General features: G+C 47.9%; 1 protein-coding gene across 17 annotated transcripts in view; it reads left to right on the top strand.

The window, feature by feature from the left end:
• Positions 1–24,833, top strand: part of disc1 (DISC1 scaffold protein) — a 201,561-nt gene that overhangs the window by 150,520 nt on the left and 26,208 nt on the right. For 8 of the 17 annotated variants that reach the window (XR_005461043.1, XR_005461048.1, XM_038800517.1 and 5 more), the window contains one exon: positions 5,022–5,066. The exons of 1 other annotated variant lie outside the window; for it this stretch is intronic. Coding sequence is in view for 8 of the 16 variants with exons in the window: in XM_038800517.1 (XP_038656445.1) it covers positions 5,022–5,066 (45 nt within the window). In the remaining 8 variants the exon portion in view is untranslated. Of the gene's footprint in view, positions 1–4,508; positions 5,067–7,147; positions 7,293–7,433; positions 7,478–24,833 lie in introns of those variants that run through there. 8 more of the 17 variants (XR_005461042.1, XR_005461046.1, XR_005461044.1 and 5 more) reach the window with 7 other exon arrangements.

Here is a 24,833-nt window from a genome sequence, read left to right as displayed (position 1 = left end):
TTGAAGGGAACATGGATTGGAAATAGTCTTGTTGCACCAAATATGCTTGCTCTTGGTGTGACTCCCTGCTGGTAGCACAAGATCCTAGAATTGGACCTCATAGGAAATAGCACATGCAATGCATACTAACATTTTGTTGTACATTGTTATGTACATATAATTTATAACTATAGTTGCAGTATGTTTTCTAACGACTGTTGCTAATACAGGTACCCATTTAACTGAAAAATAAATTTTGGATTGATCATCTTTATATACTTCATAGCTCAATATGTTTTTGGCACTTTTATTATGGAAATATCTGAGGTTATAAGAATGAATATATATTTAAAATATATGAACTAAGTAGAAGCCACAGTTCATAATAGTATTGATTAACCAGCGAAGTCTACTCCATGTGAACTCTATTATTCGAAAGAATACAAAAAAATTTTGCTGAAAAGACCGACATGTTGCCAAAGTTTTTCATCTTGTACTCGTCAGGACAAACCCAAGAATGCCAAATTTCAAACAATTAAACCAATTTATACTCTAGGAGAGACGGGTGCTGATTGTTTGGAAAGCCAACTGGAGAAAACAGCTGGGAAATATAGGTTCCAGATAATTCAAAAAAGGCACTAGGCTTGAACATATTCCTTTTGTTTGCGGAGAACAGGTCCTTGTATATGACTATGTTGGTTCACTCAGACATAAATGAGCAGCATTTGGAGCTTGACTGATTATCTGAAAATGGTTGTTATTGTAGCTATTGGTGCACATTTTTAGCAAGAGCTGCCGAAAAGCAGAATCACATCTTACAGTAGATGTTTTGTTTTGGGTTTTCTAAGCATTTGAGTACAGTCTGCCTGTTATGAAAATCAAAACAAACTCTATGGGCGCAGTTCTCAGACCTTGTTGCGCTCTCGCTCGAGCGAAACGAGGCCAGTGAATAGTGGGAGAGGCCGAAAACGAGAACCCAGCCAGGCGCCAGTTTGCGATGCAACCATCCCCTCCCCTAGGTGTGGCGAGAAACCAATCATCACCATATAAGCCCTATTTCCAGACAATGAATAGGAGCGACCCCATATCCAATGGCCTCCCGTCATTCATCGGCCTCCTGATATTCTTATATACCAGGACTTAACCGTGGAGCTGGCGAGAAGGCTGGTGGCCTTTTGTCGGGTGAAAGTGGCACTCTTCAGCAACGGGATGAGGTTTGGCATGGTCTACTCGACGAAGTTAAGGGTGACCTACAATTTGAAGAACTTCTACTTTGAAATGGTGGAGGCAGCGAAGGCATTCGTGAAGGCTGAAGGACTGGGGTTAAAATGGGAGGTGGGACTGGGGTTTCGTTCTGGACTGAGGAAAGGGGGGTGAAATGCCATGTACAAACTCATTTCTTGTTTCAGGATGTTTATTTGTTTTGTATGTTGAAGGGTGTTAGGAGTTTGGTTTTTGGGTTGGTTGGTGGGGAAATTAACACTCTGCTATGGGTTACAATGGGTAGGAGAATATTGAACTTTGAGGATGTGGAGGTTTTCTGGGGCACGGTTTTTTGCACTGGTTTTGTTTGTCATTGTTTTCAGAGACATAGTCATGGGGGATGGGATTAGGAGGGGAGGCCTGGGCTGGGGCCTCCACACTAGCCAACCTTCACTTGCTAGGGTCAAAGGGTCGGAATATTCAGCGATATTGATTTCGGACCATGCACTGCATTGGGTGGATGTGGTCCTGGGGTAGGCGGTGGCTGGCCAGCTCCAGAGGAGTGTGTGGTGTATCGGCCCATATCCGCATTGAATGTACATGTCCCGATATTGGCAAAGGTGCTGTCGGCAAGGGGGGGGGGGGAGAGAGAGAGAGAGAGAGAGAGAGAAGAGTGTCGGGGGGGGGGGGTTAGTGAGAGAGAGAGTTTGGTGGGGAGGGTGAATGCCGATTTGGCAAGGTGGGACAACCTCCCTCTGTCCTATTTCAGCACCTGCCAGTTTTTCTACCAAAGTCTTCAAGGAGGTGGACAAATTGGTCACTATTACTGGACAGGGAAGGTGCAGGGCTGGGTAGGGGGTAGTCCCGATGGGTTAAGATGGAGGAGGGCTCATATAGGGGTTGGGCCTGAGGATGCTGGCAACGGTGCTGCAGCCGATAGCTCCAGAAAGTATTCGGTGCATCCGGTGGCGGCGGCCACTTTGGAGATCTGGACGCAGTTTAAGCTGGGGGCCGGGTCAGTGGGGATACCAATTACGCGGAATCATGAATTTGAGCCAGGGAGGATGGATGCGAGGTTTTGGAGATGGGAGGAGAGGGGAATTAAGACTATGAAAGATCTGTTTCTTGGGATACAATTTGCGAGCTTGGAGGAGCTCAGAGAGAAGTAAGGGTAGGTGTAGGAGGAAGGGTTTAGGTACCTGCAGGTTCGAGATTTTGCAAGGAAGGTTTTCCCGATAACGCCGGCCTCCTTGATGTTGGAGGCGGTACTATCTGCAAGGAGGGGTTGGAGAAGGGAATGCTATCGGCGATTTATGGGAGGATTCTGAAGGAGGATATGGTGTCTCCGGAGAGAGTTACGGTGAAATGGGAGGAAGAGCTGGGAGAGGTAATAGAAGAGGGACTGTGATGTGAGGTGCTGTGCAGGGTGAACGCCACAACCTCGTGCGTGAGGTTGGGGCTGATACAACTGAAGGTCATGTATAGGGCGCAGCTCACAAAATCCAGGATAGGCCGACTGATTGAGGGGGTTTTGGTCTTGTCTGAAGCTGGAAAGTTTTTGGAGGACCTTGTTCGGTACAATCTCAGGCGTCTTGCATATGGATATGGAGCCTGGTCCCCTAGAAGCCACTATCGGGGTGTCAGACCGGCCAGAGTTGCAGGCGGGTGTGGGGGCAGATGGTTTAGCCTTCGCCTAGATGAGGGGGGGTGGATACTCGCGTGGGGGTGGGAAATGTCTGGGGGGCGGTGAGGGGGAAGGCCTTGGTGTCTTCTCACCCGTGCTGTCCGGTCGTTAACCTTTTTTCCAGCACTGGAAGCCAGTCCTCCGGGTCACACTCACGGCTGCTGCCACCTTGTCCCAGGCGGCACTGGCTGCCCTGTGGCCCACACTCCGGGACCCTTGGGAGAACAGTACATCTCTTCTGGCCTCCACCGCCTCGAGGAGCATCCCCAGGTCTGCATCCCTACATTTTGGGGCCAATCCTCTCAGCGTCATGGCTGCGAGCTGAGTGGGGCTGGATGTGCAACTGCTGCTTGACCTTGTCAGCAGGATGGCTGGCGAACGCGGTCCCGGCGAATCGGCTGGCGAGCCTTCGTTTGCGGCGAGAAGCTCATGGGCCTCAAAGTGGATCAATTACATTGAACAGCGTTACCAGCCTCATCGGGCCAAGCACCAAGAAGCTTGCGGCATTTCCCGTTCGCTACCACACTTAGAAATTTTTCCGGAGAATTGAGCCCCATGACTCTAACACGTTGTTTGAGCGATCAACCAATGGTTATGAATATATGGACTACGTTCTTGGCATTGACAATATTTGACTTGCCAACCATTCGGCACCCTTTTCTCCTGTAGTATAAATTGTGATCATGTGGCATTCTTATGTTCATCGTGATGACTACAAGGCAAAAGCTTTGACAACATGTATCTTTGACAATATTCAAGTTCTGTACTGCCAAATGGCAAAACAGTCTCTTGTTAATCAAATTAAGAAATATGTGTCTGATAACAACTATGACACATGGCTTGTACGATTAATTTCTTCCTGGAAAAAATCTGGATCATTTATTTTTTTGTTTCTTATTAAAAGTATTAGTTTAATAATATAAACTGGAAAGCCACATCCTTCAAAAACAGACTAATGTATTTTGTTATACCTAAAATTTACAACCATATAGGGAGTGTCTTGGTAACACAAAATATACGAAAATGAAGTAGCAGCCTGCTTTACGGTGTGCTTGATGTAGAAGGAATTAAAATGAGTTGCTTACTCACTATTGGCCATTTTGCACTCTGTCCAAAGCCCTCTTAATGTTAACATAGTGACCTATTTTAACATATTTAGCAAGCAAGTTCTAGTCTCAGAACCGACAGGTACATAGTTAATCCTGAAATTAGGAAAGCTTCATAAAATATTGGGTGACAAATTAACGGTGTGAAGGTCTTATACCATAATTCTGAATATTTCTTATTGCAAGTTGATTATTTGTTTGATTTGCTGCGTACAGTTATTTATGTAATGTAAGTCTCCAAGTGTTCACCATTACTGCAGTACTGCAAAGTACACATTTCTGTTTGCCATAATCTCCTCCCTTCATTAAAGTTTAGCTTTCTTTCACTTGTGGAGAGGAGACGGAAACAGTTATATTGATTTTTATCATGATGAAATTGAATGTAAGATGCAACTGATGCAATTTTATTATGTCCAAGCAACAAAATAAGGTTTACTAAAGTTACTTTAGGAGAGTGGCCGAAATGCTTATTCAGTGCTTACAAATAAGAGGTTTGAGGCTCACAGTGTTCATGTTTACCCTTCACTTTCCTCCAGAATGTTCCTTCCAATGGGATAACATACTCTTGGAACACCCATCTGTAAATTTCCCGAGGTACAATTGTGCTGTGTTCAGTAACCTTCATTATTTTGTTATAGCATTACAGTGAAAGGAAATATAGTATAAAAACCTTTGAATTGTCCTAATGCCTTCCAGAAAGCATTATTCGCAATTACATTTATCATTAAATCACAATGGTAGTTTTACCTGTGGTACATATGCAGAATGAGATTTATTAGGATCTTGAGTCTTGTAGTCATGTCGAAGGCCTTCACAACCAACTAACAATTGTCTTAATTGACTTTTCATTGTATTCACTGTCAAAAGTTATATCCCTTATATAGTTATATGGATAAACTTCAATGAATATTCCAATGAATATTTTCACTTAGATTTGGTACCTTGTTTCTTATTCATTAATATTACTGATGAATGCTTTTTAGATTATAATTGATGTCAACTTCTTGCACCATCTACATATTTAACTAGCATTTATATTCATTTCTTAGGTATCATTTAAATGTTCCTTTAGCATCAAGGATATACAGTCAGAGGTGAGTGTTTGGAAGTTCATTTTGCTGCTGTAGTTTGTGGTGTGGAAAGGCCCAATTTCTTATGTGTGTTATAAAGGTATATAATGCACTATTAAAGTTGTTTTCCGAAAAATCCCAAAGTTCTATTGTTACTCACATATAAATCATGATGTTAGATTTATACTTCTTTGTGAGGATTCAAGTGGAATTCCTTTTCTGTAGTGGTCCCAGGAACAACTCTTACCTGGACACATGTCAGTGATATAGGGCCCAAGGAAACTAATCTAGAACATGCTGCTAGAGCCTGAAAGAAATCCCCCTTAGTCATGATTCTCCGATTCTGGGGCTGTGTCCTCACGCCGGCATGGGAATGGTGGGTGCAAAATGGCCACCGATTCCCCGTTTTGCTGGGGACTAGCAGAAAGGCAGCGTAGAGCACCTGGCTCTAGCTGCTGATACACTCTGCAGAATTGCCGGGTCGGTGGCCGCGCATGTGCACTGCGGCGGCCTGCAGTGGCTACATGCTAGATGTGCTACATGGCACTAGCCACGCGGACCTGGCCCCCAAAATAGTGCCCCCCCCTTTGGCCGGCTCGCGTGCCCCTGCCCAACCCCCATAGTGACCCCAACCCTGAATAATGACCCGCTGCCCTCGGATCGCCCATCTCCCGACTGTAGCGGAGCTGGACTGAGTCTGCAGCCGCCAAGCTGACTTCCCTATGGTTGAGACCACACGTGTCCCACACGTGAGACCGGGAACTCGGCCGATCAGGGGCAGGGCTCCGGCAACGTCCTGAGGCCGTCGATATGTAGCGTGGCGCACTCTGCGAGGTACGCAGCCGGGTTCTGAGGTGGTGGGGCAGAGTGTAAAATTGCATGGATCAATCCTGTCCTGACTCAGACACAATTTCACGATGGAGCAGGCGGGACCTCGGGTGGGAAACCCTATCCTATTAAAGCGCTTAAATCGTGACTTTAGGGCCACTTAGGAGCCTTTTCCCACCCAGTCTCAAATTCTAGGCTGGTGGGCACAGAGCAAGGTGGAAAATTGGAAAAAAAAGGCCACTTCATAGTTGGGCACCCACCCCTGCAGGACATAGGAATACCGGCCATCCCTCCCAACCTACCCAGCCATGGTTGCCCGACCTCCCAATCACCCAGGATTTAGCTTTTGAAGGCTATCTGTCTCTCTTAAAGGGAAGCTGCATAATTGAATTGAAAGCTGGTGAGAAAGAACTTTGGGCACAATTTTACAATCGAAAAATGTATATTGGGTTCTGAAGTGGTCGAGGAATAAGAGTAAAATTGCATGGATGGGATTCCCTCCAGGATTTCCTACCATGCTGCCCTCTGGACTCACCTTAAGAACGGCCCCAGGACTTTGTTCCAGGCAGAATACTACAGTATCTCTTCTGTCCTCCACAGCCTTGATCCTGGAAGAGTTGGAGAGCTGTCAGCCAATCTGATTCGCCGACATGTCTCCAAGACAGGGGTTAAAAAAAGCAGATGAAAGTCCCTCTACTGCTCGATTGAGTGTGGAATGGCAGTGGGCTGAGAGTCGGCGGGAAATAGGCTACACTCGGGCTCTCCGGATGGCGAACGCTCGCCTGAAATTTTGTCCTTTGAAACACTGAAGGTGAAGATAATAGTTACATCAGGCAAACAAGAGCCCTCCAAGATTTAGTGATGCTGCAATGAAGGCACTCTGATGGAGTCGAGAAGAGAGTCTGTGTTTCTGCAGCAGCAGACCTCAAAGCGAGTGGGAGCAATTGACCAAGGAAGGGAATGCCTTATCAGCAGGGCTGCAAGCATTCAAATTACCTTGGACACAATGGTCAAGGCTAATGAATGTATTCTGAAATATCATTACATACTCAACACATCATCAATCTCTGTAGCACATCACTCACCCAGCAGTACTCACCAGCACTCAGGACCCATGCCTTACCTTCACATACTCTAATTCACCCACAGGCACCTTCCAATCATGCCAGCTTCCTCTACGCACCTACTTCCTCTACATAGCTCCAGCTATTTAAATGTGGCAGGAACATTAACAAAACAAAGTGCAACAAAATGACCAACATTCTGTCCTCTCACAGAAGGTGCCCCATGACAGCATGAAGATTCAGAAGGGCACAAGAGCATGCAGCACCATTCCCATAAGACCCTTCAAGGAGACAACGCTGAGAATCATGGGACTGCATTAATGAGCCAGTGCTGCTTATTCAACCAGGATGACGGCAGGTGACTGTCTTATGCCCTTTTTCAACTCATTCATTACCCTTATCCTCGTGAAGTGAAAGGTGAAGGTGATGTGACCATCAATCTTCTTCCCTCCCTAACCCACTCCCCTCACCTCCTCCTCTTCTGTCTTTATGCTTTCAGGTACCCTGGAACATCCGACTGTACAGCCGCAATGTAGGATTGAGGAAAAAAGAAGAGCAACCCTGCGTCAGTGATGAGGCACTGTCACCTTAATATCACAATCCCAGCCACCAGCCAAGATACTAGCACTATATCTACCAGCTAGGTTAATCTAGTGTCAGAATTTGCAAATGTGGCGTTACAGGCACAAATGGTCTGTAGCCAGGTCAGAGGACCCTTCTGAAAGTTAGCCTGTGTGCCAGCTCCTCAAAGGTTGCTGATGGGTTCTGTTGCATGGTCTCAAATGAGGACTTCATTGGGATTACCTGCAGGAGAAGGGTGATGAACACATACAATGAGATACTTGGTGCATTGCCAGATGGCCTTCTGTCAAGGAACGTGGAAGAGTCCATCTCCAATCTGACAGAGGAGATCACGTAGAGCTTGGAATTTATTTTTTGCAGTGGTGCCCAACTTCATGACTGTACTAATAGGGCCAGCTTTGATAGTGCATCTGGTGACCACAGATCAGCTTCACATGGATCACTGGGGGAAACCATGCAGCAGTGCTGCAGTGGAAGCTCAGACTGAAGTCATGAGATCCATGCTTGGTGCCATACAAACTCAGCTTGCTGTTTTGCAGGCTTAACCTGCTGCCATCAGTGTTGCAGATCTGTGTTCAAATGGGCAAACTGGCTCTCAGTAGTCCAGCAATCTGCCTGTCAACAGATTGTGACGATTCTGGAAGTGCCTGGAGAATAGCAAGGCACCTTGAAGGATGCACCAGCTATCCTGTCTCAGGGTGAAAGCTTTTGTGCTCCCTTTACTGCCACTCTGCTAGTGCCTTTGCTGTTGCCCCTAAGCTAGCTAGTACAGACTGCAAGTTGGGTAGAACTGAGAACCAAGTATACCAGGTTATTGCAGAATTATAGCACAGTAGAGGCCATTCAGCCTTCCTATCTGTGCTAGCTCTCCAAAAGATCAATTAATCTAAAGCCATTTCCCTGCCTTTATCCCATAACCCTGCATATTCTTCCTCCTCAGATAATAATCCAGTTCATTCTTAAATGCCTCAATAGAACCTGCCTCCACCACATTCTCAGACAGCGCATTCCAGTTCTTAAGCACTTACTGCATGAAAATATTTCTCCTCGTATCTCCATTTCTTTTTTTGCCTTAAATCTGTGCCGTCTCATTCTCATTAGGGAATTTTTCCCTATCTCCTCTGTCCAGGCATCTCGTGATTTTGAATATGTTAATTTCTCTTCCCTTCGGAAAACAGTCTCAACTTTACTAAACTATCTGTGTAACTGAGATTACTCTCCATGGTACTAATCTCGTGAATCTTTTCAGTACTCCCTCTTCACATCTTTCTTAAAATGTAGTGTCCAGAACTGGACTCAATACTCCATTTGAGGCCAAACCAATGTTTTATGCACGTTTAACATTGCCTCTTTGCTCTGGTTCTCTAAGCCCCATTAATAAAATCCAAAGTACTATATGTTTCATTAATCACACTCTTGCGCTGCCACCTTCAATAATTTACACACGTACGCCAAGTCCTTCATCTGATCCTGCATTTCCCTTAGATTATATTCGCTCTCTGTATTCTTCCCACCAAAATGAAACATTTAATACTTTCCTCCATTGAATATCATCTGCTTCTTGCCTGTCCATTCCACCAACTTGTCTATATCCTTTTGAAGTTCTACACTATCCTCTTCATGGTTCAGTGCTTCCGAGTTTGTATCATCTGCAAATTTTGAAATTATGTTCCGTACACCAAGGTTTAGGTCATTAATATATAATCAAGAAGAGCAACTGGCCCAATCCTAACCCTGGGAACTGGGAAACTCCATTACAAACCTTCCTCTAGTCTGATGAACCAGAGGGTCACCACACCTCAGACGAGGGGCAAGGTTGAGAATGTAGAACAGTACAGGCCCTTCGGCCCACGATGTTGCGCCGACCATTTATCCTAATCTAAGATCAACCTAACCTACATCCCTTCAATTTACTGCTGTCCATGTGCCTAACCAAGAGTCACTTAAATGTTCCTAATGACTCTGACTCCACCATCTCTGCTGGTAGTGCATTCCATGCACCCTCCACTCTCTGTCTAAAGGACCTACTCTGACATCTCCCCTATACCTTCCTCCAATCACCTTACAATTATGTCTTCTTGTGCCAACCATTTCCACCCTGGGGAAAAATCTCTGGCTATCCACTCTATCCATGCTTCTCATCACCTTGTACACCTCTATCAAGTCACCTCTCTTCCTTCTTCACTCCAGTGAGAAAAGCCCTAGCTCCTTCAACCTTTCTTCGTAAGACATGCCCTCCAGTCCAGGCAGCATCCTGGTAAATCTCCTCTGCACCCTATGAGGCAACCAGACTGGACACAATATTCCAAGTGAGGCCTTCATGAATAACCTCAGCTGGGCCAGATGGGATATATCCAAGGATACTTTGGGAGGCAAGGGATGAGATTGCAGAGCATTTGGCTTTGATCTTTGGGTCCTCACTGTCCACGGGAATAATGCCAGAAGACTGGAGAGTGGCGAATGTTGTTCCTCTGTTCAAGAAAGGGAATAGGAATGACCCTGGTAATTATAGGCCAGTTAGTCTTACTTCGGTGGTCGGTAAGTTAATGGAAAAGGTCCTGAAGGATAGGATTTCTGACCATTTGGAAAGATGCAGCTTAATCCGGGATAGTCAACACGGATTCGTGAAGGGTAAGTCTTGCCTCACAAATTTGATTGAAATCTTTGAGGAGGTAACTAAGTGTGTAGATGAAGGTAGAGCAGTTGATGTCGTATACATGGAAACGGCGTTTGATGAGGTTCCCCATGGTCGGCTCATGAAGAAAGTAAGGAGGTATGGGATAGAGGGAAATTTGGCCAATTGGATAAGTAACTGGCTATCACATAGAAGACAGAGGGTGATGGTGGATGGAAAATTTTCAGACTGGAGATCCGATACCAGCGGTGTACCACAGGGATCAGTGCTGGGTCCCCTGCTATTTGTGATCTTTATCAATGATTTGGAGGAGGGGGCTGAAGGGTGTGTCAGTAAATTTGCTGATGACACCAAGATTGGTGGAGTAGTGGATGAGGTGGAGGGCTGTTGTAGGCTGCAAAGAGATATTGATAGGATGCAGAGCTGGGCCGAAAAATGGCAGATGGAGTTTAACCCTGATAAGTGTGAGGTGATTCATTTTGGTAGAACAAATTTGAATGCGGATTACAGGGTCAATGGCAGGGTTCTGAGGAATGTGGAGGAACAGAGAGGTCTTGGGGTTCATGTCCACAGATCTCTGAAGTTTGCCACTCAAGTGGATAGAGCCATGAAGAAGGCTTATAATGTGTTAGTGTTTATTAACAGGGGGCTTGAGTTTAAGAGCCGTGGGGTTATGCTGCAACTATACATGACCCTGGTGGGACCACATTTGGAGTATTGTGTGCAGTTCTGGTCACCTCATTATAGGAAGGATGTGGAAGCATTGGAAAGGGTGCAAAGGAGATTTACCAGGATGCTGCCTGGTTTTCAGGATAGGTCTTATGAGGAAAGGTTGAGTGAGCTAGGGCTTTTCTCTTTGGAGCGGAGGAGGATAAGAGGCGACTTAATAGAGGTTTATAAGATGATGAGGGGGATAGATAGAGTGGACGTTCAGAGACTATTTTCTCGGATGGATGTAGCTGTTACAAGGGGGCATAACTATAAGGTTCAGGGTGGGAGATACAGGAGGGATGTCCGAGGTAGGTTCTTTACTCGGAGAGTGGTTAGGGTGTGGAATGGACTGCCTGCTGTGATAGTAGACACTTTAGGAACATTCAAACGGTTATTGGATAGGCACGTGGAGCACACCAGAATGACAGGTAGTGGGATAGCTTGATCTTGGTTTCGGACAATGCTCGGCACAACATCGAGGGCCTGTTCTGTGCTGTATTGTTCTATGTTCTATGTGTGGTGCCCTCTTGTGATGCCACCGCTAAGTGTTCTGATTATCCATTGGTTGTGTCTTGTTCTGATGACCCATTGGTTAGATGTCTGTATATCATTACACAGGTTAGGTGGATTGGCCACGCTAAATTGCCCCTTAATTGGGGGGGGAAAAAAATTGAGTTCTCTAAAATTAAAAAAAAAACAAATACAATCTTACCTGTCAGAACCTCAAGATTTTACGTCCAAAGTACAAAAGCTGCAGGGAGATTTAAGAAAATCAATTGTCTGCTGAAAGAGTAAACTTATCTAGTATCTCTCCAAGTCTTCCTTCAAGCAATATCTTCCAATCCAATTCACCCCACCTGATATATCCTCATTTCCTTTTCACTGCAACAGAGAGAATACATCGAGAAATGCCTTTAAATGTTTCTAACTCGCTAATACAAGGTTGCCCAGCAACTTGAGAAAGATGAACACTCTGTACTTTCTCACTTATCATTTCTCACTTACAATTTCGCAAACATCTCCAGAAATCATGGAGATGGAAGCTGGTGTTTTCTCAGAGGGAAGGGGTAATACATGGCTGAAGGGAACCAAAGAAGTGTCACAAGTCTACTCTGAGCTGGATTCTATTTCTGGTTCAATAGTTTCTTCCCTTGCAACCGCAGAAACAACTGTACGTTTCCTTATCAACTTGCCTTCACGTTCTGAAAAACCTTGATTAAAATCTGCAATATATCTTTTCACAGAAATAGAATAATTTCCATTTCTCCCAGAATTCGTTCCTTCGGAGTCCCTTACAAAAGGGAGTGAAGGATGGGGACCTAACACACCCTCCAAACAAACCTCATAACAAGCACCAAATTCAGTCAGTGAAAGCGAATCTGTCTGAATTGACAGTGACACACAAATTTTGAAGTCTGATGCAAAAACCTTATCTAACGAGGGGCACAATCTACCGGCTGCATTGCACTCATTGTGGGTGGGATCAGTATTTGGTAAATTTGCATATCTACCGAGGCCCTGGGATCCAGGAAGGGAGGGGGGGCTGGGAGGGTCTCCCAGAGGATTGGAGGCCCCCAGGTGGTTGCTATCTGGGTAGGGTGCACCCTGGAACTTGTAGCCACCTGAGATGGCCACTAACGAACACAAAATGGAAGACTGCAAAGAATGCAGGGAAAACGGACATGTTAAAAAGCAAACAGCTTGCAGAGCAATTATGTATTGGGACAACTGCAGAAACCGGTTTCTGACTGCTGCAGAGACCAGGCAGCACTGTGAAAGAGAAGTTGTTAGCATACTAATGAGGTGATACCGGGCAAGTCCCAGATACAATGGACACAAATTAAGTACCAATCGATACATTCTATAGGAGACCAGACCCAGTGGCGCCAGAGAAGCCCAGGACAATAAGTCCTAAGAACCGCCCCAGCAACCAAGGAACGGCCCTATGATTGGGGGGTTCAAAACATATCGATTGGGAAGAGGCCCAATCGATCCCAAGCAGGTAAGGGAGTCCGCCCAAAGGGGCGCGGACCCCCTGGGACCTATAAAAGAAAGGTCCCATACATGGTTCTGTCTCCGGCTCCAGCCTCCAGACCCCTGTCTTCTACATTAGCCGTTGAGCAGCAGCCACCAAAACGTAAGTGCCTAAACAACGACCGCTACCTGAAACCGGCATTACTGACACCCTTGCCAACTGATAGCGATTCGAAGCCTGCAGACCAGAACAGAACAAAGGCCTTGTTCCCTGACCTCGCAGTTCCTTCTTAGCTAAGTATTAGTTGTTTAGTGGTAGAAGTAAGTTTAATCTTTAGCGTGTGCATGAGTGTTATTATAATTGTGTTATAATAAACTCTAATTGTTTTGGACTTACTAATTGGTATACAGCTTTATTGCTTTGAACTTGACCTTGAAACCTGTAGCGGTGTCTTTACGGCACCTGGCGACTCCAGAGCTTAGAACGAGAAACAGAGCCAAAGCGAGTGTTAAGCACACTCACCCAGAACGACCAACAAACTGCAAGCCTGGCACCCTAGCAGTGCAACCTGGGCGTCAGCCTGGCACTGCGAAGGGTGCCTCGGTGCAGGGCTGATGCCAGGCTGACATTTCTCCCAAACTGGGAATCGGGCCCAGTGGGTGCCCTGCTTCTGTGAGGAGGGGTACGGAGGGCCTAGGGACTTCCTTATAGGTGAGTTGGTGCTTGGGTGGGTGGTGGGGGAGGGGGGGGGGGGGTGTTCACAAGCGGAGCTCCTCAGTGCAAGAAACAGGACTAATTAAAAGTGCAGCCTTGGTGGAGCGTTCCCTGCTGAGGCCCCGAATTACAACAAAGTCCCAATAGATAACATGATGTTAGCAACGCCGAGAAACAACTGGCTAAATATGTTCGTTCGTCACGGGACTTTTGCAATTTGGTTAGATCGAGCATGAGATTATTTGGTATTTCTCTCACTTTAATTTCCTCCCTGAATTGTCTTAGTTCTTGAGGGAACCTCTCAGTTGCCTCACTGTGGTTTTGCAGCAGATGTTCCATTCATACATTTTCGAACATAATGCCCAAGTCTACCACAATAGAAACATGTTACATCAGAACCTCTCTGCCCCTTTAAGTGGAATCTTGGTTGTTGTTGTCTTTGCTCCTCAACTGCAACAAAACCTCTTCTGGCAAATGGTGGCATTTCAGGCTGTCCATGTTGTAAGGATTCTCTAACACATCTAAGCCTTAACTACATTGGATTCAGTCAGATTCTGGGATCAGTGGCTTGGGTAAGATATCCCAAAGCGGTTCTGACTTTAGGGTGTAATTGTCTTAAAAATATACTTTTGAAATTAGGTTTGTTCTTCCATATTGATGCTAATTCAGGAGTAACAGATTGGGAACATTCATATAGAACATAGAGGCGGTTAACAGAGACATGTGGTGACTTGCCGATGTGCTGTTTTGTCTCTATCATTCTTAATTAAGCCTATGCCAGCAATGCCTAGAGATTGTCCTTGATAAGTATGTACCTGTCAGGCAGGGAGGATGTTGTCGAGCAAGGGAGCCGTGGTTTACTAAGGAAGTTGAAGCACTTGTCAAGAGGAAGAAGAAGGCTTATGTTAGGATGAGACATGAAGGCTCAGTTAGGGCACTTGAGAGTTACAAGTTAGCCAGGAAGGACCTAAAGGGAGAGTTAAGAAGAGCGAGGAGAGGACACGAAAAGTCGTTGGCGGATAGGATCAAGGAAAACCCTAAGGCTTTCTATAGGTATATCAGGAACAAAAGAATGACTCGAGTAAGATTAGGGCCAATCAAGGATAGTAGTGGAAAGTTGTGTGTGGAATCAGAGGAGATAGGGGAAGCATTAAATGGGTATTTTTCGTCAGTGTTTACACTGGAGAAAGCCAATGTTGTCGAGGAGAACACTGGTAATTATAGACCTGTGAGCCTTACTTCGGTTGTGGGTAAAATTTTGGAAAAGGTTATAAGAGATAGGGTTTATAATCATCTTGAAAAGAACAAGTTGATTAGCGATACTCAACACGGTTTTGTGAAGGGTAGGTCATGTCTCACAAACCTTATTGAGTTTTTTGAGAAGGTGACCAAACGGGTGGATCAGGGTAAAGCTGTTGATGTGGTGTATATGGATTTCAGTAAGGCGTTTGATAAGGTTCCCCACGGTAGGCTATTGCAGAAAATAAGGAAGCATGGAATTGAAGGTGATTTAGCGGTTTGGATCAGTAATTGGCTAGCTGAAAGAAGGCAGAGGGTGGTGGTTGATGGCAAATGTTCATCCTGGAGTTCAGTTACTAGTGGTGTACCGCAAGGATCTGTTTTGGGGCCACTGCTGTTTGTCATTTTTATAAATGACCTGGAAGAGGGTGTAGAAGGATGGGTTAGTAAATTTGCAGATGACACGAAGGTCGGTGGAGTTGTGGATAGTGCTGAAGGATGTTATAGGATACAGAGGGACATAGATAAGCTGCAGAGCTGGGCTGAGAGGTGGCAGATGGAGTTTAATGCGGAAAAGTGTGAGGTGGTTCACTTTGGAAGGAGTAACAGGAATGCAGAGTACTGGGCTAATGGCAAGATTCTTGGTAGTGTAGATGAACAGAGAGATCTCGGCATCCAGGTACATAAATCCCTGAAAGTTGCCACCCAGGTTAATAGGGCTGTTAAGAAGGCATATGGTGTGCTAGCCTTTATAAGCAGGGGGATTGAGTTTCGGAACCACAAGGTCATGCTGCAGCTGTACATAACTCTGGTGCGGCCACACCTGGAGTACTGCATGCAGTTCTGGTCACCACATTATAGGAAGGATGTGGAAGCTTTGGAAAGGGTTCAGAGGAGATTTACTAGGATGTTGCCTGGTATAGAGGGGAGGTCTTACGAGGAAAGGCTCAGGGAATTGAGGTTGTTTTCGTTAGAGAGGAGAAGGCTGAGAGGTGACTTAATAGAGACATATAAGATAGTCAGAGGGTTAGATAGGGTGGACAGTGAGAGTCTTTTTCCTCGGATGGTGATGACCAACACGAGGGGACATAGCTTTAAATTGAGGGGTGAGAGATATAGGACAGATGTCAGAGGCAGTTTCTTTACTCAGAGAGTAGTAGGGGTGTGGAACGCCCTGCCTGCAATAGTAGTAGACTCGCCAACTTTAAGGGCATTTAAGTGGTCACTGGATTGACATATGGATGAAAATGGAATAGTGTAGGTCAGATAGGCTTCAGATGGTTTCACAGGTCGGCGCAACATCGAGGGCCGAAGGGCCCGTACTGCGCTGTAGTGTTCTATGTTCTATGTTCTATTGTAAAATGACAGCCACAATTTCGGCTGATGTAAGTAGGCAATGAATATTGGACTCTGCATTTTCCTTAACGTTTGTTGAAAAAGCAGTTCAAAGAATAGTTTTATATCATCTTATAACTCTGTTTGATCCTGTCTAAAATCTAACCATCTCTTATTCACAACAAAGGGATCATCCTCTTTCCAATCTTTCCCAGATCTTGACACAAACTTGTATCTCGGTACAAAAAGAGGTGTTGACTTTTCTTCCTGCCTTGTAGTCTGTCCATCACGATCTGTAACTATGGTCCTGCTGATTATTGCAATTTGTTTTCATCCAACTCAGTCGGTGATGGTGGGTTAAGTTGAGAGCATTGCACACAAACTTTAAGGTCTGATGGAAACCTAGTACTGGGCTTCCATGACTAATTGCAGTGATTAAATTATCCCGTCTCTCCAACTCTTCTAAGTCATATTTTTGATTCACAATGTGTATGGGCTATCTGTGCTCTCACTTCCTTCAAACATTCCCGAAAAGAAGCTTGTGAGTCACATAATTCCAGTTTAAGACACGCAATTTCTTCCTCAGTTTAAGAAAGTCTGTTTATAATCTGCTTTTGCGACTGTCTCATTAGCAGAGGTGATAATGTGAGCCTGCTGCTCTAACAACACTGCTTTGAATGGAGTTCTTCTCTTGCAGCTGTTTTGAATGGACTTCTGCATGCTTTGAATGGAGTTGTTTCTTCTGTTCCAATTCTTTCTCGAGCTTAAAGAATGTCTATTCTTTGTCTTGGATAATAACATCACTTCTGAGAGCACAATATGCTTCATACGCTAAAAGATCCATGTGTTTTGGACTTCCGGTGTGCACCATGGAGTGAGTGATCACACAGAGGTAGCTCCTGCCAAGGTTACAAAAAAGAGCTCTTTTTTGGGCGGCACGAGTTGGAATTTCGATGAAAAGGTGTAGGTGAATGTTCGAGGAGTACTTTCCCCCAGGAATAGTATGTTTCTTGGTTATCAAACCCTCAGAAACAGTGCAAGATTGGGCTGAGGCAGCAGCAGACAAAAGCCTCTGCAAGCATGCAGGCGGGGGAAGGGGCAGCTTAGAGGCCTCAAGCTCACCTGAGGGCCTTTATGAAAGCTGAATTCTAGCAGCAGAGGGAAGAACTGTGAAAATATCTCACCAAGGCCATTGAAGAAGCGGGGACGGACTTCCGGTAGCGGTGATGCGGAGCTAAGCCGCACGTTCAGTGGCTCCCGCTATTTTCGGACTTTGGGGCTCTTTTAAGGGCTCGTAGTGGTGCTGTTTGGACTTTTCCCCATGTGGGAACACTCCTTCTCAGATTCTCCACCGGTGGATGGCCTGGACTAGGAGTGGAGCGATCAGAAAATCGGCTTTGGAAAATTCCGGTTGCGGCTATGCGGAGCTAAGCCGCACCGCAGCTTACTTAAGGACTTTTGGGCTGATTTGAGGGCCCCAAACGGCGCTGTCTCGACGAATCCCGGTGGGGTCTAGAGGAGCATTCCCTATAATTTATGGTACTCACCCGGAGTGGGGCAAAGGAAAAAGCTGCAGCAGCTCCCCAAGAAAAGCGGGGGAAGAAGGACAAAATGGCGGCCGGCGGAACACCCGAGGACTGGTGGAAGTGGGCGCAGGAGCAGCAAGCTTCTCTTCTGTGCTGTTTTGCGGAGCTGAAGGCTGAGTTGCTGGACTCCCTGAATGCGACTACCAACAAGCTGCTTGGGACCCAGGCGGCCCAGGAGGTGTCTATCCGGGAGTTGCAGCAGCAGGCCGCTGAGTGGGAGGAGGAGGCCGTGGTCCTCGTGGGGAAAGTGGAGTTGCTCGAGGCACTTCACAAAAAGTGGCAAGACCGCTTGGAGGAGCTGGACGTTCGCACGAGGTGAAAGAATTTGAGGATCCTGGGCCTGGCGGAGGGGCTGGAGGATTTCCCATCGTACGTGACCACGATGTTGAGCTCGTTGATGGGAGCGGGGTCCTTCCATTTGCCCCTGGAGCTTGAGGGAGCTCACCGAGTGCTGGCCAGGAGGCCTAAGGCAAATGAACCCCCGTGGGCGGTGCTGGTGCGGTTCCATCGATTTAGTGACCGGGAGTGTGTGCTGCGCTGGGCCAAGAAAGAGAGGAGCAGCAAGTGGGAGAATTTGGTAGTGCGAATCTACCAGGACTGGAGTGCGGAGGTTGCAAAGCGGCGGGCCGGGTTCAACCGGACGAAGGCGGTGCTGCATGCCAAGCAGGTCAGATTTGGAATGCTGCAGCCTGCGCGTCTGTGGGTGACATATAAGGACCGGCACCACTACTTCGAGTCCCCGGAGGAGGCGTGGGCCTTTGTACAGGCGGAGAAGTTGGACACGAACTAGGGTCTGGGGACACACTATGGACATTGCTGTTTTCGCTGTTGCTGTTCTTCAATTTTGACACGTTTTTTTTATGCTGGTTTTCTTTTTGCTCTGTTTGCCTGTTGGGTATTGGTGTGGGGTATGTGGGGAACGTTGGGGGTGTTTGCCTGTTGGGTATTGGTGTGGGGTATGTGGGGAACGTTGGGGGTATGTGCTTTATATGTTCTCTTCTGTACGTGGATGGGGGTTGGGGTGAAACTGGATTTTGGGGAACTGCGTCAGAAGGGTGGGGTGTGGCAGTGTGAAAGCGCGGGCTTTCCTCTGGTTTCCCGCGCTGTGGGGCGGATGGGCGGAGTTGGAGGTGGGTACGTGGCCTCTACTGGTTTTCTTTCCCGCGCTGAAGCAGTGCCAAGGGGGTGTGGCAAGAGGGGGATGACCCCATGCCGGGAGGGGCTGGGTTTTGGCGGGAGCTGCCGGGTCAGCAGAAGTCAGCTGACTCACGGAAGTACCATGGAGGGTGCGTCGCGGCTAGGAGGGGTCCTAGCCTGGGGGGTGGGGGGGATACCGGGTTGCTGCTGGAATGGCCAGGAAGGAGCTGGTGTGGGCCGGGGGGGGTAGAGGAGAGGTGTTATCGCCATGGGGAACGGGTCAGGCGGGGCGAGCTGGCCTGGGGCGAGCTGTCGATAAGCTATGGCTAGCCGGCGGGGGAGAGGGGCGGGTTGCCCTCTGATCCAGCTGATTACCTGGAACGTGAGGGGGCTGAATGGGCTGGTTAAGAGAACTAGGGTATTTTCTCATCTGAAGGGGCTGAAGGCGGACGTGGCTATGCTCCAGGAGACCCACTTGAAGGTGGCGGACCAGGTTCGTCTGAGGAAGGGGTGGGTGGGGCAGGTTTTTCACTCGGGATTGGACGCGAAGAACCGGGGGGGTGGCGATTCTGGTGGGGAAGAGGGTGGCGTTCGAGGCGGCTGAGGTGGTGTCGGACAAGGAGGGCAGCTATATTATGGTGAAGGGTAGGCTGCAGGGAGAGAAGGTGGTGCTGGTTAATGTATATGCCCCGAATTGGGATGATGCCGGCGTCATGAGGTGCTTGTTGGGCCGCATTCCGGACCTGGATGCAGGGGGCCTGATCATGGGAGGAGACTTTAACACAGTGCTGGATTCCCCACTGGACCGGTCCAGTTCAAGGACGGGTAGGAGACCAGCGGCGGCCAAAGTGCTAAGGGGGTTTATGGACCAGATGGGAGGGGTGGATCCCTGGAGGTTTGGGAGGCCGAGAGCGAGGGAGTATTCCTTTTTCTCCCATGTCCATAGGGTCTATTCCCGAATAGATTTTTTTCGTCCTGAGCAGGGGATTGATCCCGAAGTTTGCAGGATGCCGAGTATTCGGCCATAGCGATTTCAGACCATGCTCCGCACTGGGTTGATCTGGAGATGGGGGAGGCGCGGGACCAGCGCCCGCTCTGGCGCCTGGATATGGGGATGCTGGCTGATGAGGAGGTGTGTAGGAGGGTCTGGGGAAGTATTGAGGGGTATCTTGATACCAACGACACGGGGGAGGTCCGGGTGGGGATGGTCTGGGAGGCTCTGAAAGCAGTGATCTGGGGGGAGCTGATCTCCATCCGGGCCCATGGGGAAGAGGGAGAGGGAGAGACTGGTGGGGGAGCTCCTGGATGTGGACAGGAGATACGCGGAGGCACCGGAGGAGGGGTTGCTGGGGGAACGGCGTAGTTTGCAGGCCAAATTTGACTTGTTGACCACGAGAAAGGCGGAGACCCAGTGGAGGAGGGCGCAGGGCACGGTATATGAGTATGGGGAGAAGGCAAGCAGGATGTTGGCGCATCAGCTCCACAGGCGAGATGCGGCTAGGGAAATTGGTGGAGTGACGGATAGGGGTGGGAATGTAGTGCAGAAGGGGACAGAAGTAAATGGGGTCTTTAGGGACTTCTACGAGGAACTGTACCGGTCAGAACCTCCGATGGGGAGAGGGGGGATGGAGAGCTTCATGATCAGGCTATGTTTCCCAAGGGTTCAAGAGGAGCTGGTAGAGGGGCTGGGGGCGCCGATAGAGTTGGAGGAGGTAGTCAGGGGGATTGGACAAATGCAGTCAGGTAAGGCGTCGGGGCCGGACGGGTTCCCGGTGGAATTTTATAAAAAGTATGCGGATCTGGTGGGCCCCCTGTTGGTGCGAGCCTTCAATGAGGCATGGGAGGGGGGGGCTTTGCCCCCGACGATGTCGCTGGCACTGATATCTCTGATCCTGAAGCGGGATAAGGAACCCTTGCAGTGTGGATCATACAGGCCTATCTCGCTCCTCAATGTTGACGCTAAGTTGCTGGCGAAGATCCTGGCCACCAGGATAGAGGACTGTGTGCCAGGGGTGATACACGAGGATCAGACAGGATTTGCCAAGGGACGGCAGCTCAACACGAATGTGCGGTGATTGCTAAATGTTATTATGATGCCGGCAGTGGAGGGGGAGGCGGAGATAGTGGTGGCGCTGGATGCGGAGAAAGCGTTTGATAGAGTTGAGTGGGGGTACCTGTGGGAGGTGCTGGAGCGGTTCGGATTCGGGGAGGGATTCATCAAATGGGTGAGGCTGCTCTACGCGGCTCCGATGGCAAGTGTAGTTACCAATGGAAGGAGATCGGAGTACTTTAGGCTCTACCGTGGGACCAGGCAGGGGTGCCCCCTGTCCCCCTTGCTCTTTGCACTGGCGATTGAACCTTTGGCTATGGCGTTGAGGGAGTCAGGGAGATGGACGGGTCTGGTGCGGGGTGGGGAGCAACATCGTGTATCGCTGTATGCGGACGACCTGCTGTTGTATGTGGCGGATCCAGAAGGGGGAATGCCGGGGGTGATGGAGCTGTTAGCGGAATTTGGGGGCTTCTCGGGCTATAAGTTAAATTTAGGCAAGAGCGAGGTATTTGTAGTACACCCGGGTGATCAGGAGGAGGGAATTGGGAGACTCCCATTTAAGAGGGCAGTGAAGAGTTTCAGATACCTGGGGGTGCAGGTGGCCAGGAGTTGGGGGACTCTCCATAAGCTTAATTTTACCAGGCTGGTGGAGCAGATGGAGGAGGAATTTAAAAGGTGGGACATGGTGCCGCTATCGTTGGCGGGTAGAGTGCAGTCCGTCAAAATGACGGTTCTCCCGAGGTTCTTGTTCCTTTTTCAGTGTTTGCCCATCTTTATCCCTAGGGCATTTTTTAGAAGGGTGACTAACAGCATCATGAGCTTTGTTTGGGTGCATGAAACCCCGAGGGTGAAGAGGGTCTTCTTGGAGCGGGGTAGAGATGGGGGGGTAGCTGGCGTTACCCAATCTCTCGGGGTATTATTGGGCGGCCAATGTGTCAATGGTGCGCAAGTGGGTAATGGAGGGGGCAGCATGGAAACGGATGGAGAGGGCGTCCTGTGGAGATACAAGCCTGGGGGCCCTGGTAACGGCGCCGTGGCCGCTCCCTCCTATGAGGTGTACCACGAGTCCGGTGGTGGCGGCTACCCTCAAGATTTGGGGGCAGTGGAGGCGACATAGGGGAGAAGTGGGGGGCTCGATGGAGGCTCCGTTAAGGGGGAACCATCGGTTCGTCCCGGGGAACATTGATGGGGGATTTCAGGGTTGGCACAGAGCAGGCATCAGACAGCTGAGGGACCTGTTTATTGATGGGAGGTTTGCGAGCCTGGGGGAGTTGGAGGAGAAATTTGGGCTCCCCCGGGAAACATGTTCAGGTATCTGGAGGTAAAGGCATTTGCTAGACGGCAGGTGGAGGGATTCCCTTCGCTTCCCGCGAGGGGGGTGAGTGACAGGGTGCTTTCGGGGGTCTGGGTCGGAGAGGGGAAGATATCTGATATCTACAAGGTTATGCAGGAGGCGGAGGAGGCGTCAGTAGAGGAGCTGAAAGCTAAGTGGGAGGGGGAACTGGGGAAACAGATCGAAGACTGAACATGGGCTGATGCCCTGGAGAGGGTTAATTCTTCCTCCTCTTGTGCGCGGCTTAGCCTCATCCAATTCAAGGTGCTGCACCGGGCCCACATGACTGGAACGAGGATAAATAGGTTCTTTGGGGGTGAAGACAGGTGTGTCAGGTGCTCGGGGAGTCCAGCGAACCATGCCCATATGTTCTGGGCACGCCCGGCACTGGAGGAGTTCTGGAAGGGGGTGGCGAGGACGGTGTCGAGGGTGGTGGGATCCAGGGTCAAGCCAGGATGGGGACTCGCGATTTTTGGGGTTGGGGTGGAGCCGGGAGTGCAGGAGGCGAAAGAGGCTAGTGTGCTGGCCTTTGTGTCCCTAGTAGCCCGGCGAAGGATCTTGCTACAATGGAAGGATGCGAGGGCCCCAAGCGTGGAGACCTGGATCAATGACATGGCGGGTTTCATTAAGCTAGAGAAGGTCAAATTCGCCCTGAGAGGGTCGGTACAAGGGTTCTTTAGGCGGTGGCAACCTTTCCTCGACTTTCTGGCTCAACGATAGGGTACGGGGACAGTAGCAGCAGCAACCCGGGGGAAGGGGGAGGTAAAGGGGTGGGGGGGGGGTACGATGACTATGTTTGTTTATTTAATTTTAATTTATTTTAAGTTCTTTTGTTCATTGGGGTTGGGGGGGTGGGGGGATGTGATACATGCGTCGATAGTATGGGGGTGTTACAGTTATTATGGGTTATTTTGTTGCATTTCATTGTTTGTCGTTATGTTTTATTTTTTCTGTAAAAAATTCCAATAAAAATTATTTTTAAAAAAAGATCCATGCATTTTAATAATTTCCATATTTTACTGTTAATCTTAGATTGAATAAAATCAATCACTTCTTTGAATCGGAGATCATCTGTTTTAAATAAGTATTCAGAACATAGTAGCTCAAACATTTTTCCAGATAAACAGTCTGCCATAACTTGGTACTGAGACAAAACAGAAAGGTTATGCTGCATCTTAAAGTCTGTTATTGTTTGATGTTTCCAGACACGCATCGTTAAGTGTTATCACAAACGTTCTCAATCTTAGTCACGTCCTGCCGTGGTCGCCAATAAGTTTCTAAATTCATAGTTTTTTAAATTAATCTTTACCTGAACTAACATTTATGGGAATGAATTGTTTGCAATAACCCCCCCAATTGCAAATCACATCAGATTCTAGAGGCTCAACCATATGCCATAAGACCATAAGACATAGGAGCAGAATTAGGCCACTGGGCCCATCGATTCTGCTCCGCCATTCAAAAATGGCCAATATTTTCTCATCCCAATTCTCCTGCCTTCTCCCCATAACTCCTGATGCTCTTATTAATCAGGAACCTATCTATCTCTGTCCCAAAGGCACTCCGTGATTTGGCCTCCACAACCTTCTGCGGCAAAGAGTTTCACAGATTCACCATCCTCTGGCTGAAGAAATTTCTCCTCATCTCTGTTTTAAAGGATTGTCCCCTTAGTCTGAGATGGTGTCCTCTGGTTCTAGTTTCTCCTACGAGTGGAAACATCCTCTCGACGTCCACCCTATCCAAGCCTCGCAGTATCCTGTAAGTTTCAATAAGATCCCCTCCTATCCTTCTAAACTCCAATGAGTACAGACCCAGAGTCCTCAACCGTGCCTCATACGACAAGTTCTTCATTCCAGGGATCATTCTTGTGAACCTCCTCTGGACCCTTTCCAAGGCCAGCACATCCTTCCTTCGATATGGGGCCCAAAACTGCTCACAATACTCCAAATGGGGTCTGACCAGAGCCTCATAAAGCCTCAGAAGTACATCCCTGGTCTTGTATTGTAGCCCTCTTGACATGAATGCTAAGATTGCATTTGACTTCTTAACTGCCATCTGAATCTGCACGCTAACCGTAAGAGAATCGTGAACAAGGACTCCCACGTCCCTTTGTGCTTCTGATTTCCTAAGCATTTCCCTGTTTAGAAAATTCCTCCTTCCAAAGTGCATAACCTCACACTTTTCCACATTGTATTTCATTTGCCGCTTCACTGCCCACTCTCCTCGCTTGTCCAAATCCTTCTGCAGCTTCCTAAATACTACCTGTCCCTCTACAGATCTTTGTGACATCTGCAAACTTAGCAACAGTGCCTTCAGTTCCTTCTTCCAGATCATTAATGTATATTATAAAAAGTTGTGGTCCCAGCACAGACACCTGAGGCACATCACTAGTCACCAGCTGCCATCCTGAAAAAGACCCCTTTATCCCCACTCTCTGCCTTCTGCCAGTCCACCAATCATCTATCCATACCAGGATCTTACCCTTAACACCATGTGCTCTTAACTTATTTAACAGTCTCCTATGCGGGACCTTGTCAAAGGCCTTCTGGAAATCTAAATAAATCACGTCCACTGGTTCTCCTTTATCTAACTTCCGTGTTAC

The sequence above is a fragment of the Scyliorhinus canicula genome, chromosome 6, assembly GCF_902713615.1.
Source record: "Scyliorhinus canicula chromosome 6, sScyCan1.1, whole genome shotgun sequence".
NCBI lineage: Eukaryota > Metazoa > Chordata > Chondrichthyes > Carcharhiniformes > Scyliorhinidae > Scyliorhinus > Scyliorhinus canicula.
Note: the sequence above shows the minus strand (reverse complement) of the source record. Positions and strands in the feature narration are given on the sequence as shown.